This window comes from Somniosus microcephalus, chromosome 19 (assembly GCF_052327205.1).
Source record: "Somniosus microcephalus isolate GS21.2 chromosome 19, FLI_Smic_1.0, whole genome shotgun sequence".
Taxonomy (NCBI): domain Eukaryota; kingdom Metazoa; phylum Chordata; class Chondrichthyes; order Squaliformes; family Somniosidae; genus Somniosus; species Somniosus microcephalus.
The window spans coordinates 81,166,841-81,183,224 of NC_141005.1; the positions used below are offsets into that span (position 1 = coordinate 81,166,841).

A 16,384-nucleotide genomic window follows, 5' to 3' on the forward strand; every position below is an offset into this window, starting at 1 on the left:
TGAGGGTGACCCAAATGGTTCGGTGATCCTCTTTTGCAATTACGTTGTGAAGTTTGAGACAGCTTAGTCTCTTGTTCCCGGATTCACTATCGCTCATCTGGTCTTCGGAACTACTGTCCGTCATCTTTTGTACTTTCCTGTACGGTTCCTTAGTAGCCTTTTTGTTGTCGTTGGTCTTCTTCCCAGACCTGCAAACTCGTGCAATGTGTCCCATCTTTCCGCATTGCCTGCATATTTTGTCCTTGGACCAGCAGTCCTTCTGGTCATGGTTTGTTCTGCTGCAGCGATAACATTTTGCAAATCCCCGTGTCATTTCGTGGGTGCCGTATTCCTGTGGCTTTTGTTGTATTTCCGCAGCTCCCCTTGCTGCTGCTTCGTACGATACTGCCACGCTGAAAGCCTTATCTAGCGTCAGCTCTTTCTCTGAGAGTAACCTCTTCTGGGTTCCTTCACTCAGGAGTCCACAGACAAATTTGTCCCGTAAGGTATCTGCCAGTCCTGCTCCGAACTGGCAGTGCTTTGATAGCTTGCATAGTTCCGTAAGGTTATCAGCATTGCTCTCATTTTTATGCTGATTTCTCCTGTGGAATTTAAATCTTTCTGCTATCAGCAGCGGTGTAGGATTTAGGTGTTCCTGTAGGATAGCAACAATTTCGTTAAAACTCTTCGCCTTCGGTTTGGCTGGAGTAATCAGGTCCTGCAATAGGCCGTACGCTCTTGCGCCCATTAAATTTAGCAATACCGATGCCTTTTTCTCATCGGCTATTTCGTTTGCCTCGCAATATACCTCGACTCTTTCCACATACGTGGTCCAGTCTTCTATTGCATTATCGAAGGCAGTGATATCGCCAGTCTTTGGCATCTTGAAAATCTAAGAAGGCGCCTCCCGCGCTTTTCCTTCTTCCCCGCCGAGTTAAGATGGCGCCTCCCGCGCTTTCCCGCCGCTGCCGCTGCTGTCAACACTGTTGCTGGCGATTATGTTTATTTTACTATCCTGTAATGGCGACGCCCTATGGTCTTCGCGCCTCCCCGATCGCTGCTGCCAACGCCACTCTCCGCGGTATTTTATTTTTCTATCGCGCTTCAATATTTGCTCCGTTAATTGAAGAACCGTTCCCGTCGTGGAGCGGACCCTCTGGGACACTTCCCTCCCTCTTCTTAGGTCCGAACGCTGCCCGGCTTCGAAGCACCGGCCGCGCCCTGAGTGCTCCACCCTCTCTCTCTCTCTTTGCTTCCCGACTCGCTGCCCGGCCCCGTTGCAGAGCCACCCAATCGAGCTCTAGCCCGCCGCAGCCCAGGAAGGATCAGTGCACTACCTGCCACCAGCCCGATTAGCTGGGAAACCACAGACTGGAGAACCAAGCCTGGATCTCGACAGTCTCTCCTGCAATTTTTTCAATTCGATGATTTGGAGGGCGGTTGCCCACGGTCGACGCCCGTTTCTCGAGTTTCCTTGGATTATTTTTTTTTTCTTCTGGCTCCGACCTTCAATAACGTCGTCTGAGGTGCTGCCGAGTTGCAGGTAAGTTCGTCTCTTACTCGTCGCCAGTATTATGTCCGTGTATAATTGAGACACGGACTGCAGGAGTTGATTATAACAAGTCTTTACTGAATGGAGACAACCTGGAAACTGAAACTACAGAAGCCTGCTAGGGCCTTTTATACAGGGGTGGTGACTGCCGGTACTGCAGTCTGAGACCAGTTATTCCCTTAAAGGTACATACACAACAGTCTTTGTAGTTCCAATAGCCAAAGTTCTGGCACGGATGACAAGTGCCTGGTTTAGATTAACTAACTGGGCTGTGAGCTGGGATCAAACCAGTGACTTTCCTGGGCAGCGAACCACACTGAACAGTTCATCAGCCACCCTGGGGGACTTTAGCAGTTATCAAGAGAGATTGGCACTGAGTCACACTGCCTTCTAGATTGGCTATTGCTGAATAAACCTTTTGGTTGTATTAAGAACATCTGGCTTGTGTGCCTCATTTTAAAATAAATTAAATACACCTTTTGAAGGACCTGAAAAAACCTCCTCAGATCTGCACTTTGAAGGCTGAGAGTGTAAAGAATGTGGAATTGGGCCCAGTCTCTCGCCCTGACTGGGTTTCCTCTGATACGAAGTATTTTGCTACCAGCACTTTAAAATCAATCGCTACACATAATAAAAGACAAACCACAAGGCCCCATAGGAGATGATTACCTCCCCTCAATAACTTGCCCAAATCTAACTCAGCCCGTGCTTCCCGTATGAAGCTCTGTTGAGGCTGTGAATCATTAATCCCACAGTACCGCTCTCCCACAGGGTCACTTAACTGGCTCTGACTCAGCTCCCTGTTTATATCTGCAATGAGTCACTGCAGTCAGAGGTTTGGTGTGTGAGGACTTGACGCACTTACACCCAAACAACAGAGGAGCAGCAGCGACTGTCTGGTCAAGTACAGGAGGGAATACAAGAACATCCCACTCCGCTCCACCTTACTGAAGGAAATGAAGACCAGCGTTGACAATCAAACCTCAACCTGCGCTCCTCATTGTGAATATTCTGCATCCGAAATGGAGGGAGATTAGAGCTGGAGCAGGAACACCTATTGTCCGCATCAAACACTCCCAGGACAACACCATGCTCCTGTTGCTCTGCCATTCAGCCCCTTAAGCCCATTCTGCCATTCAATTGGATCACGGCTGATCTGTATCTCCCCGCCTTGGTTCCATAGCCCGTAATACCCTTGCCTAAACTCAGTTTTTAAATTTTCATTTGACCCCTAGCCGTAGCAGCTTTTTGGGGGGGAGTTTTTCCGATTTCCACCACCCTTAGTGTGAAGAAGTGCTTCCTGACATCACCCTGAACTGTCTCGCTCTCACTGTAAGGTTGTTCTGGATTCCCCAACCAGAGGAAATAGTTTCTCTCCATCTACCCAATCAAATCCTTTAATCAACTTAAACACCTCAATTACATCACCCCTTCATCTTCATAGAAACATAGAAGATAGGAGCAGGAGGAGGCCATTCGGCCCCTCGAGCCTGCTCCGCCATTCAATGAGATCATGGCTGATCATCCAAATTCAGTACCCTGTCCCTGCCTTCTCCCCATATCCCTTGATCCCTTTAGCCTTAAGAAATATATCCAACTCTTTCTTGAATATATTTAATGTATTGGCCTCAACTGCCTTCTGTGGTAGAGAATTCCACAGGTTCGATACTCAAGGAAATATAAACCTAGTCTATGCAGCTTGTCCTCATATTTAACCTATTTCATACAATCATAGAATGTTGCAGCTTAGGAGGAGGCCATTTGGCCCATCGTGCCTGTGCCCGCTCTTTGAAAGAGCTATCCAATTAATCCCACTCCCCCACTCTTTCCCCACAGCCCTGTAAATGTTTACCTTCAAGTATTTATCCAATTCCCTTTTGAAAATTTTTATTGAATCTGCTTCCACCGCCCTTTCAGGCAGCACGTTCCAGATCACAACAACTCGCTGTGTGTAAAAAAAAAAAAAAAAAAAAAAAAAAATTCTCTTCATCTCCGCCCCCAGTCCTTTTGCCAATCACCTTTAATCTGTGTCCTCTGGTTACCAACCCTCCTGCCACTGGAAACAGTTTCTCCTTATTCACTTCATCAAAACCCCTCATGATTTTGAACACCTCTATCAAATCTCTTAACCTTCTCTGCTGTAAGGCAAACAACCCCAGATTCTCCAGAAATAACAACAGAAAATGCTGGAAGAACTCAGCAGGCCAGGCAACATCCGTGGAGAGAAAATAGAGTCGACGTTTCGGGTCGAAACCCTTTTTTCAAAACTGGAAAGGAAATGAAATAGATCGAAAGGCAGGACTGGGAGAGAACAAAAGAAGTGAAGAGACATTAAGAGGTATTCAAAACCAGACGAGATGGTGATACGACTGGTGGAGACAAAAGACAGCTCTAGATTAGGTGTGAAATGTGCTGGCAGAATGGGAGACAGCTGCCATGTGGGAGAGAGAAAAAAAAGGAAAGGTGGGGGGGAGGGAAAAAACCACACTCCCCAACATTTCACTTTGCGCTGCACCAATTCTAATGCCCCAAGCGGGGCTATACCCAATTTCTAGGCCAAAGTTCCTTTGCGGAGGTGACCAGCTAATTCTTGGCTCTTTAACTTTCCAGGGCTGGTTGCAGAAATTGAATTTCCACATTCCGAAGCAGAGGACTGAGAGATGGCAGTCCTTGCCCCGCCGCGATGATCTGTTCCTGCCAACGGAACCTGTGTCCCACAACAGCGCCGGGGATGGCTCAACGCTCCTTAACCCTCGCCGCTGTGGTGTTCCTGATCTACCGCCAGGGAAACGCACCCACATCCAGCACGGCATCAACAACAGGAAGAGACGATTTGTGATCGCAGGAGAACGGTGGAACAAAACCGATCTAACCTACCGGTAGGAAATTACTCTCGCCGGACCGCGGGGAATTACACGGGATTACACCATACACTGACTGTACCGAGGGGAATTACACCATACACTGACCGTACCGCGGGGAATTACACGGGATTACACCATACACTGACCGTACCGTGGGGAATTACACGGGATTACACTGTACACTGACCGTACCGCAGGGAATTACACGGGATTACACCGTACACTGACCGTACCGCGGGGAATTACACGGGATTACACCGTACACTGACCGTACCGCGGGGAATTACACGGGATTACACCGTACACTGACCGTACCGCGGGGAATTACACGGGATTACACCGTACACTGACCGTACCGCGGGGAATTACACGGGATTACACCATACACTGACGGTACCGTGGGGAATTACACGGGATTACACTGACCGTACCGCGGGGAATTACACGGGATTACACTGTACGCTGGCCATACCGTGGGGAATTACACGGGATTACACTGTACGCTGTCCGTACCACGGGGAATTACACGGGATTACACTGTACACTGACCGCACCGCGGGGAATTACACAGGATTACACCGTACACTGACCATACCACGGGAAATTACACGGGATTACACCGTACGCTGACCATACCGCGGGGATTTACACGGGATTACACCGTACATTGATCGTACCGCGGGGAATCACACGGGATTACACTGTACACTGACCGTACCGCAGGGAATTACATGGGATTACACCGCACACTAACTGTACCGTGGGGAATTACACGATTTACACCGTACGCTGACCGGACCGCGGGAAATTACACGGGATTACACCGTACACTGACCGTACCACGGGAAATTACACGGGATTACACCGTACACTGACCGTACCGTGGGGAATTACACGGGATTACACCGTACGCTGACCGTACCGTGGGGAATTACACAGGATTACACCGTACACTGACCGTACCGTGGGGAATTACACGGGATTACAGTGTACGCTGACCGTACCGTGGGGACTTACACGGGATTACACCATACACTTACTGTACCACGGGGTATTACACAGGATTACACCGTACACTGACCGTACCGTGGGGAATTACACGGGATTACAGTGTACGCTGACCATACCGTGGGGACTTACACGGGATTACACCGTACGCTGACCGTCCCGCGGGGAATTACACGGGATTACACCATACACTTACCGTACCACGGGGTATTACACGGGATTACACCGTACACTGATCGTACCGCGGGGAATTACACGGGATTACACCGTACGCTGACCGTACCGCAGGGAATAACTGGGATTACACTGTACATTGACCGTACCGCGGGGAATTACACGGGATTACACCGTACACTGACCGTACCGCGGGTAATTACACGGGATTGCACCGTACACTGACCATACCGCGGGAAATTACACGGGATTACACCGTACACTGACCGTACCGCGGGAAATTACACGGGATTACACCATACACTGACCGTACCGCAGGGAATTACACGGGATTACACTGTACGCTGACCGTACCACAGGGAATTACACGGGATTACACCGTACATTGACCATATCGCGGGGAATTACACGGGAATACACCGTAGGCTGACCGTACCGCGGAGAATTACACCGTACACTGACCGTACCGCGGAGAATTACACCGTACACTGACCATATCGCGGGGAATTACATGGGATTACACTGTACGCTGACCGTACTGCGGAGAATTACACCGTACACTGACCGTACCGTGGGGGATTACACCGTACGCTGACTGTCCCGCGGGGAATTATGCGGGATTACACCGTACACTGATCGTACCGCGGTGAATTACATGGGATTACACCGTACGCTGACCATACCGCGGGGATTTACTGGGATTGCACTGTACACTGACCGTACCGCGGGGAATTACACGGGATTACATCGTACGCTGACCGTACCGCGGGGAATTACACGGGATTACACCGTACACTGACCGTACCGTGGGGAATTACACGGGATTACACCGTACACTGACCGTACCTTGGGGAATTACACGGGATTACACCGTACACTGACCGTACCTCGGGGAATTACACGGGATTACACTGTACACTGATCGTACCGCGGTGAATTACACGGGATTACACCGTACACTGACCGTACCGCGGGGAATTACACGGGATTACACCGTACACTGACCGTACCGTGGGGAATTACACGGGATTACACCGTACACTGACCGTACCGTGGGGAATTACACGGGATTACACCGTACACTGACCGTACCTTGGGGAATTACACGGGATTACACCGTGCACTGATCGTACCGCGGGGAATTACACGGGATTACACCGTACACTGACCATACCGCGGGGAATTACACGGGATTACACCATACGCTGACCGTACCGCGGGGAATTACTGGGATTACACTGTACACTGACCGTACCGCGGGGAATTACACGGGATTATATCGTACGCTGACCGTACCGTGGGGAATTACACGGGATTACACCATACACTGACCCTACCTCGGGGAATTACACGGGATTACACCATACACTGACCGTACCGCGGGGAATTACACGGGATTACACCTTACGCTGACCTTACCGCAGTGAATTACATGGGATTACACCGTACTCTGACCGTACCACGGGGAATTACACGGGATTACACCGTACACTGAGCGTACCGAGGGGAATTACACGGGATTACACTGACCGTAGCACGGGGAATTACACGGGATTACACTTGTAGTGTACGTATGTTGATAAAGACACTGAAGACAGGAGTTGGTTCATAGGTATTTACTGAGCAAAGTCTGGGGGTGGGGGTTCTACCGGATATACACAATACACAGGCTTATATAGCCCAAGTGGCAATCACCGGCACCACAGCACACCTGGGGCTCTTAAAGGCACATACACTACAATTCCTCCCCTTTTAGCTAACCAGTACATCATATTTTAAGTAATCATTAATTTACATGTTATAAGCAAAATAATATACATTGCTGTAGTTAATTAATTATAAGTCAGTCTCTCAGGAGGCTTCCTGACTCGGTCCGGATAACGCCTCGGGGGTGTAGTAGTTTCTGGTGGTGTAGTAGGTTCTTCTGGCAAGGCTGATTCGGCTTGAATGCCAGTGTCGGGCTCATCGGGTTCCAGTATCACCGGATCGGAGGTAGATATAGATATCTCTACTTCATCGTTAGATGTATAGAGTTGTGGTGTAGGTTGTCCCTTTTCGGATGACTTTATGATTTGGTCAGCATGGCGCCTTATTATGCTTTCTCCGATGTCCACAGTATACATCAGTGGTCCTAGTCGTGTGCAGATAGTTCCAGGCTGCCATTTCTCGGTACGGTAGTCCCGAGCCAAAACTTGTTGACCTATCTGGAAGGTTCTAGTTGGCCTTTCATTCATGCCTTGAAACTGTCGGTTCTCCACGTCCCTTCTGATGTTGGGCTTGACCAAATCCAGCAGGCATCTTAGGTTTCTATTGAAGAACATGGCGGGAGTTTGGTTGGTAACCATATGTGTTGCATTCCTGTATGCGAATAAGAAGTTATCCACCTTGTGCTGAAGTTTTATGTCTTCATTACCCATGGCCTTTATGGCCTTCTTGAAGGTCTGGACAAACCTTTCAGCCAATCCATTGGTGGCGGGATGGTATGGGGTGGACGTGTAGTGCTTAACCCCATTGTTTTTTAAGAACTTTCTGAATTCTTCGGACACAAATTGCGGTCCATTATCAGAACAGATCTGTTCTGGCAGCCCATTCCTGGCAAATATGGTCCTTAATACTGTGATGGTTTTTTCCGTGGTGGTGGAGGACATCTTTATTACCTCCGGCCACTTGGAGTGTGCATCAACCGCGATTAAGAACATTGAGTCCACAAATGGACCAGCAAAGTCGATGTGTACCCTTTGCCAGGGAGATGAGGGCCACTCCCATGGATGTAGAGGGGCTTGTGGTGGAGCGTTTTGGACCTTCTGGCATCCTAGGCAGCTCTTGGTCATTTCTTCGATGTCTCCATCGATACCTGGCCACCATACAAACGCCCTGGCTAGGTTCTTCATTTTCACTCCACCCAGATGCCCCTTGTGAAGCTCCTTTAGCACTTTATCCTGGAGTTTGGGTGGAATCACCACTCTGGATCCACACATTGAGGTTCCTCGGCACACTGACAGCTGTTCTCTTCTTTGCGAGAATGCTAGCAACAGTTGTTTGCCATGTGCTGGCCATCCCTTCACTGTTAAATCGTAGACCCGTGAAAGAGTCGGGTCATTTCTCGTTTCCCTTTCAATGGCAGAATTTGTTACTGGTAGACATTCCACTATGGTAGAGTGGAACATCTCCATTGGGTCTACTGTAGGTGCCTCTTCTACCATTGGCAACGGTAGGCGCGATAAACCGTCAGCATTCCCATGCTGTTTTGACCCTTTGTATTCTATGTTGTATTGATGTGCCCCTAGAAAAAGGGACCACCTCTGTAGCCTTTGCGCTGTCATAATGGGAACACCCTTTTTCGGGTTGAATATGGAGATGAGAGGTTGGTGGTCAGTGTAGGTAATGGTTGAATTTCTTTACTCCCCATACCAGGCTGAGTGCTTCCCTGTCGACTTGGGCATAGTTACGCTCAGCTGAGTTCAATGAGCGTGACGCAAAAGCTATCGGCCGTTCCGAGCCATCAGGGAATTTATGCGCTAATACTGCTCCTATGCCGTAAGGGGATGCATCGCACGCCAGTCTGATTGGCAGTGATGGGTTGTAATGAGCCAAAACTTCTTTGGATGTGATTAAGTCTTTGCATTTATGGAAGGCACTTTTGCAGTCTTCGTTCCATTTCCAAATTACTCCTGTTTGTAGCAGTTCATTAAGAGGGTGTAGAAGAGTTGATAAGTTCGGTAAAAATTTATGATAGTAATTTATTAATCCCAGGAACGACCTTAATTGTGAAACATTTTCAGGTGCTGGGGCTTTTATGACTGCCTCAATTTTTTCAGGTGACTTATGCAACCCTTCCTTATTTATTATGTGGCCACAATATGATATTTGATTTCGGAAAAATTCGCACTTGGGGCGATTTGCTCGTAGGCCCCGTTCTCTCAGCCTAGTGAGCACCTGCTCTAAATTGGCAAGGTGCTCGTTGTCGTTTTCTCCTGTTACAAGGATGTCGTCTAGGTAGCACTGAGTCCCCGGAATCCCTTGGAGGACTTACTCCATAGCTCTTTGCCAGATAGCTGGAGCGGATGCTACTCTGAAAACCAGTCGATTGTACTGGTACAGACCTTTGTGTGTATTTATCGTGAGATTTTTTAGAGGCCTCTTCAACCTCCATCTGTAGATATGCCTGTGCCACGTCAATTTTGGTGAAACGTTTCCCTCCGGATAGTGAGGCGAAAATATCTTCTATCCTCGGAAGAGGATACTGTACCGTGTGAAGGACCGGGTTTACAGTCACCTTGAAGTCTCCACAGATGCGAATTTTTTTCTGTTCTTCAGATTTATCATTCTTCAATGCTTTCTTCATGACTGGGATGATGGGTGTTGCCCACTCGCTCCAATCTATTTTAGATAATACGCCTGCCTTTTCCAAATTCTCCAGCTCTGCCTTGACTGCTGGGTGAATTGCGTATGGCACCGGTCTTGCCTTAAAAAACTTGGGAATTGCTGCATCTTCCACTTTTATTGAGGCGGTGATGCCTTTCAAGGTTCCTAGTTTCTCTTGAAACTCTTCCTTGGCGTTGGCCAAGATGTCTTTTAATCGTTCAGGTATGACGTCATCATCATTTTTTTCCTTACTGGTCACCGTCAGTGCCTGAATGGAGTGCCAGTCTAAACGTATTTTTCTGATCCATTCACGTCCCAACAGCGGTGGACCACCATCTTGTAGAACGTATAAATACAACTTCTGTATTTCCTTGCCGTTGTATACAACAGGCACCCTTATTTTTCCTTTGGGGTATACTTTCTGCCCCGTATATGTTTTCAAGATAATGGATGTGTCTTTTAAAGGTATATGCGGAAATAGCCGCTCGTAATCCCGTCGATTTATGGCGGTCAGAGCTGATCCTGTATCTAGCTCCATTTTAACTGGGGACCCTGCTATTGTGAGGGTAACCCAAATGGTCTGGTAATCTTCTTTGGCAATTACATTATGTAATTTGAGAGAGCTTAGTCTCTTGTTCCCGGAGTCGCTATCGCTCTTCTGGTCTTTGGAGCTACTGTCCGTCATCATTTGTACCTTTCTGTGCTTTTCCTTATTGATTCTTTTCCTGTTAGTGGATTTTTTGTTTTCAGATCGGCACACACGTGGAGTGTGTCCCATCTTTCCGCATCGCCTGCATGCTTTTTCCTTGAACCAGCAGTCCCTCTGGTCATGGGTGGATCTGCCGCAGCGATAACATCTCTCGAAACCCCGTGTCATTTCATGGGTGCCGAAGTCCTGTGGCCTTTGTTGTATCTCTGCAGCTCCTCTTGCACTGAAAGCCTTGTCCAGTGTTAAATTTTTCTCAGAAGATAGCTTTTTTTGTGTTTCTACACTTAGGGGATCGCAGACGAATTTGTCTCGCAGAGAATCTGCCAGTCCTGCCTCGAATTGGCAGTGTAGGGTATCAACAATCTCCTTAAAATTCTTGTCCATCGGTTCGGCTGGAGTGATTAAGTTTCGTAACAGCTTGTATGTCTTTGCGCCCATTAGATCCAGAAGTACTGAAGCTTTTTTTTTCATCTTCTATTCCATTTGCGGTGCAATATACCTCCACTCTTCCCACATATGTGGTCCAATCCTCTATCTCGTTATCAAAAACATCAATATTGCCAAAATTAGGCATCTTAGAAAAGTTATGGTGCTTCCCGCGCTTTTCTTTCTTTTCTGTAGAAAAGATATGGTGCTTCCCGCGCTTTCCTGCCGCTGCTGCCGATGACAACGCTGTTTATTGCGGTTTCAATTTGTTTTATTTTTTTATTTATTGTTGGAGACTCGTTCCCGCCGGAGTTTCTCTCCAGGTCTGAACGCTGACCTGCTTGCCGCGCCGGCCGTCTCCCGAGTGCTCCCTCCCAGTCCGTTATTGCTTGCCTCCGATTTCGCTGCCTGTCTCAGCTGTAGAGCCAGCCGCTGGAGCCCCAGCCTGACGCCCAGGAAGGATTAGCGCAGTACCTGCCACCAGCTTGGCCAGCTGGTGAAACCACAGCTTCTCTCACTTCCTTGAGTCTTCAGGACGCCCGAGGAATCGATGTCCTTGAGGTGCTGCCGAATTGCAGGTAAGTACGTTTCCACTTCGTCGCCACTGTAGTGTCCGTGTGTTGATAAAGACACTGAAGACAGGAGTTGGTTCATAGGTATTTACTAAGCAAAGTCTGGGGGGGTTCTAACGGATATACACAATACACAGGCTTATATAGCCCGAGTGGCAATCACCGGCACCACAGCACACCTGGGGCTCTTAAAGGCACATACACTACAACACTGACCGTACCATGGGGAATTACACGGGATTACACCGTACGCTGACCGTACCGCGGGGAATTACACGGGATTACACCATACGTTGACCATACCGCGGGGAATTACACGGGATTACATCATACGCTGACCGTACCGTGGGGAATTACACGGGATTACATCATACGCTGACCGTACCGCGGGGAATTACACGGGATTACACCATACACTGACCGTACCGCGAGGAATTACACAGGATTACACCGTACGCTGACCGTACCGCGGAGAATTACACGGGATTACTCCGGATGCTGACCGTACCGCGGGGAATTACACGGGATTACACCGTACACTGACCGTACTGCGGGGAATGACACGGGATTTACACCGTACGCTGACCGTACCGTGGGGAAGTACATGGGATTACACCGTACGCTGACCGTCCGGCAGGGAATTACACGGGATTACACCGTACGCTGAGCGTACCACGGGGAATTACATGGGATTACACAGTACACTGACCGTACCACGGGGAATTACATGGGATTACACCGTACACTGACCATACCACGGGGAATTATACGGGATTACACCGTACGCTGACCGTACCGCGGGTAATTACACGGGATTACACCGTACACTGACTGTACCGCGGGGAATTACATGGGATTGCCCCGTACACTGACCGTACCGCGGGAATTTACACGGGGTTACACCGTACACTGACCATACCGCGGGAAATTACAAGGGATTACACCGTACACTGACCGTACCACGGGGAATTACACGGGATTACACTGACCGTACCACGGGGAATTACACGGGATTACACTGTACGCTGACCGTACCGCGGGGAATTACACGGGATTACACCGTACATTGACCATATCGCGGGGAATTACATGGGAATACACCGTAGGCTTACCGTACCGCGGGGAATTACACGGGATTACACTGTACGCTGACCATACCGCGGGGAATTACACCGTACACTGACCGTACCGCGGGGATTTACACGGGATTACACCGTACACTGACCGTACTACAGGGAATTACACGGGATTGCACCGTACACTGACCGTACTGCGGGGAATTACATGGGATTACACCGTACACTGACCGTATCGCGGGGAATTACACGGGATTTCACCGTACGCTGACCGTACTGCGGGGAATTACACGGGATTACACCATACGCTGACCGTACCACGGGGAATTACATGGGATTACACCGTACACTAACCGTACCGCGGGGAATTACATGTGATTACACCGTACACTGACAATACCGCGGGGAATTACACGGGATTACACCCTACGCTGACCGTACCACGGGGAATCACATGGGATTACACCGTACGCTGACCGTACCGCTGGGAATTACATGGGATTACACCGTACACTGACCGTACCGCGGGGAATTACACGGGATTACACCGTACACTAACCATACCGCGGTGAATTACACAGGATTACACCATACGCTGACCGTACCGCGGGGAATTACACGAGATTACACTGACCGTACCGCGGGGTATTACAAGGGATTACACTGATCGTACCGCGGGGAATTACACGGGATTACAATGACCGTACCGCGCGGAATTAACCGGGATTACACTGACCGTACAATGACTGTACCACGGGGAATTACACGGGATTACACCGTACACTGACCGCACCGCGGGGAATTACACAGGATTACACCGTACACTGACCGTACCGCGGGGATTTACACGGGATTACACCGTACACTGACCGTACCACGGGGAATTACACGGGATTACACCGTACACTGACCGTACCGCGGGGAATTACACGGGACTACACCGTACGCTGACCGTACCGCGGAGAATTACACGGGATTACACCGTATACTGACCGTACCCGGGGAATTACACGGGATTACACCATACACGGACCGTACCGCGGGGAATTACACAGGATTACACCGTAAACTGACCGTACCGTGGGGAATTACACGGGATTACAGCATACGCTGACCGTACCGCGGGGAATTACACGGGATTACACCATACGTTGACCGTACCGCGGGGAATTACACGGGATTACATCATACGCTGACCGTACTGTGGGGAATTACACGGGATTACATCATACGCTGACCGTACCGCGGGGAATTACACGGGATTACACCATACACTGACCGTACCGCGAGGAATTACACAGGATTACACCGTACGCTGACCGTACCGCGGAGAATTACACGGGATTACTCCGGATGCTGACCGTACCGCGGGGAATTACACGGGATTACACCGTACACTGACCGTACTGCGGGGAATGACACGGGATTTACACCGTACGCTGACCGTCCGGCAGGGAATTACACGGGATTACACCGTACGCTAAGCGTACCACGGGGAATTACATGGGATTACACAGTACACTGACCGTACCACGGGGAATTACATGGGATTACACCGTACACTGACCATACCACGGGGAATTACACGGGATTACAGCGTACGCTGACCATACCGCGGTGAATTACACCGTACACTGACCATACCGCGGGGAATTACACGGGATTGCACCGTACCCTGACCACACCGCAGGGAATTACACGGGATTACACTGTACACTGAACGTACCGCGGGGAATTACACGGGATTACACCGTACACTGACCATACCGCGGGTAATTACATGGGATTACACCGTACGCTGACCGTACCACTGGGAATTACACGGGATTACGCCGTACACTGACCGTACCGCGGGGAATTACACGGGATTACACCGTACACTAACCATACCGCGGGGAATTACACAGGATTACACCATACGCTGACCGTACCGCGGGGAATTACACGAGATTACACTGACCGTACCGCGGGGTATTACAAGGGATTACACTGATCGTACCGCGGGGAAATACACGGGATTACAATGACCGTACCGCGCGGAATTAAACGGGATTACACTGACCGTACAATGACTGTACCACGGGGAATTACACGGGATTACACCGTACACTGACCGCACCGCGGGGAATTACACAGGATTACACCGTACACTGACCGCACCACGGGGAATTACACGGGATTACACCGTACACTGACCGCACCGCGGGGAATTACACAGGATTACACCGTACACTGACCGTACCGCGGGGATTTACACGGGATTACACCGTACACTGACCATACCACGGGGAATTACACGGGATTACACCGTACACTGACCGTACCACGGGCAATTACACAGGATTACACCGTACGCTGAACGTACCGCGGGGAATTACACGGGATTACACCGTACGCTGTCTGTACCGTGGGGAATTACACGGGATTACACCGTACGCTGACCGTACCGCGGGGAATTACACGCGATTACACCGTACACTGATCACACCGCGAGAAATTACACGGGATGACACCGTACACTGACCGTACTGAGGGGAATTACACGGGATTACACTGACCGTATACTGACCGTACCACGGGTAATTACACGGGATTACCCCGTACACTGAACGTACCACGGGAATTTACATGGGATTACACCGTACACTGACAGTACCACGGGGAATTACACGGGATTACACCGTACACTGACCGTACCGCGTGGAATTACACGAGATTACACTGTACGCTGACCGTACCGTGGGGAATTACACGGGATTACACCGTACATTGACCATATCGCGGGGAATTACACGGGAATACACCGTAGGCTTACCGTACCGTGGGGTATTACACGGGATTACACTGTACGCTGACCGTACCGCGGGGAATTACACCGTACACTGACTGTATCGCGGGAAATTACACGGGATTACACCGTACACTGACCGTACTACAGGGAATTACACGGGATTACACCGTACACTGACCGTACCGCGGGGAATTACACGGGATTACACCGTACACTGACCGTACCGCGGGGAATTACACGGGATTACACCATACGCTGACCGTACCACGGGGTATTACATGAGATTACACCGTACACTGACCATACCGCGGGGAATTACACGGGATTACACCGTACGCTGACCGTACCGCGGGGAATTACACGGGATTACACCGTACACTGAACGTACCGCGGGGAAGTACACGGGATTACACTGTACACTGACCGTACCGCGGGGAATTACACGGGATTACACTGTACACTGAACGTACCGCGGGGAAGTACCCGGGATTACACTGACCGTACCGCGGGGAATTACATGGGATTACACCGTACGCTGACGACCGTACCGCTGGGAATTACATGGGTCTACACCATACACTGACCGTACCGCGGGGAATTACACGGGATTACACCGCACACTGACCGTACCGCGGGGAATTACACGAGATTACACTGACCATACCGCGGGGAATTACATGGGATTACACCGTACACTAACCATACCACGGGGAATGACACAGGATTGCACCATACGCTGACCGTACCGCGGGGAATTAGACGAGATTACAATGACCGTACCGCGTGCGGAATTACACGGGATTTCAATGACCGTACAATGACTGTACCACGGGGAATTACACGGGATTACACCGTACACTGACAGCAC

General features: G+C 49.7%; 1 protein-coding gene across 1 annotated transcript in view; it reads left to right on the top strand.

Annotated features, from left to right (window-relative positions):
* Nucleotides 1–2,174: 2,174 nt before the first annotated feature.
* The window catches only part of mmp11a (matrix metallopeptidase 11a), a 94,736-nt gene continuing 80,526 nt past the window's right edge, over nt 2,175–16,384 (top strand). The window contains exon 1 of the mRNA XM_085962122.1: nt 2,175–4,410. Coding sequence (XP_085818248.1) covers nt 3,968–4,410 — 443 coding nt within the window. The 5' untranslated portion in view covers nt 2,175–3,967. The remainder of the gene's footprint in view (nt 4,411–16,384) is intronic.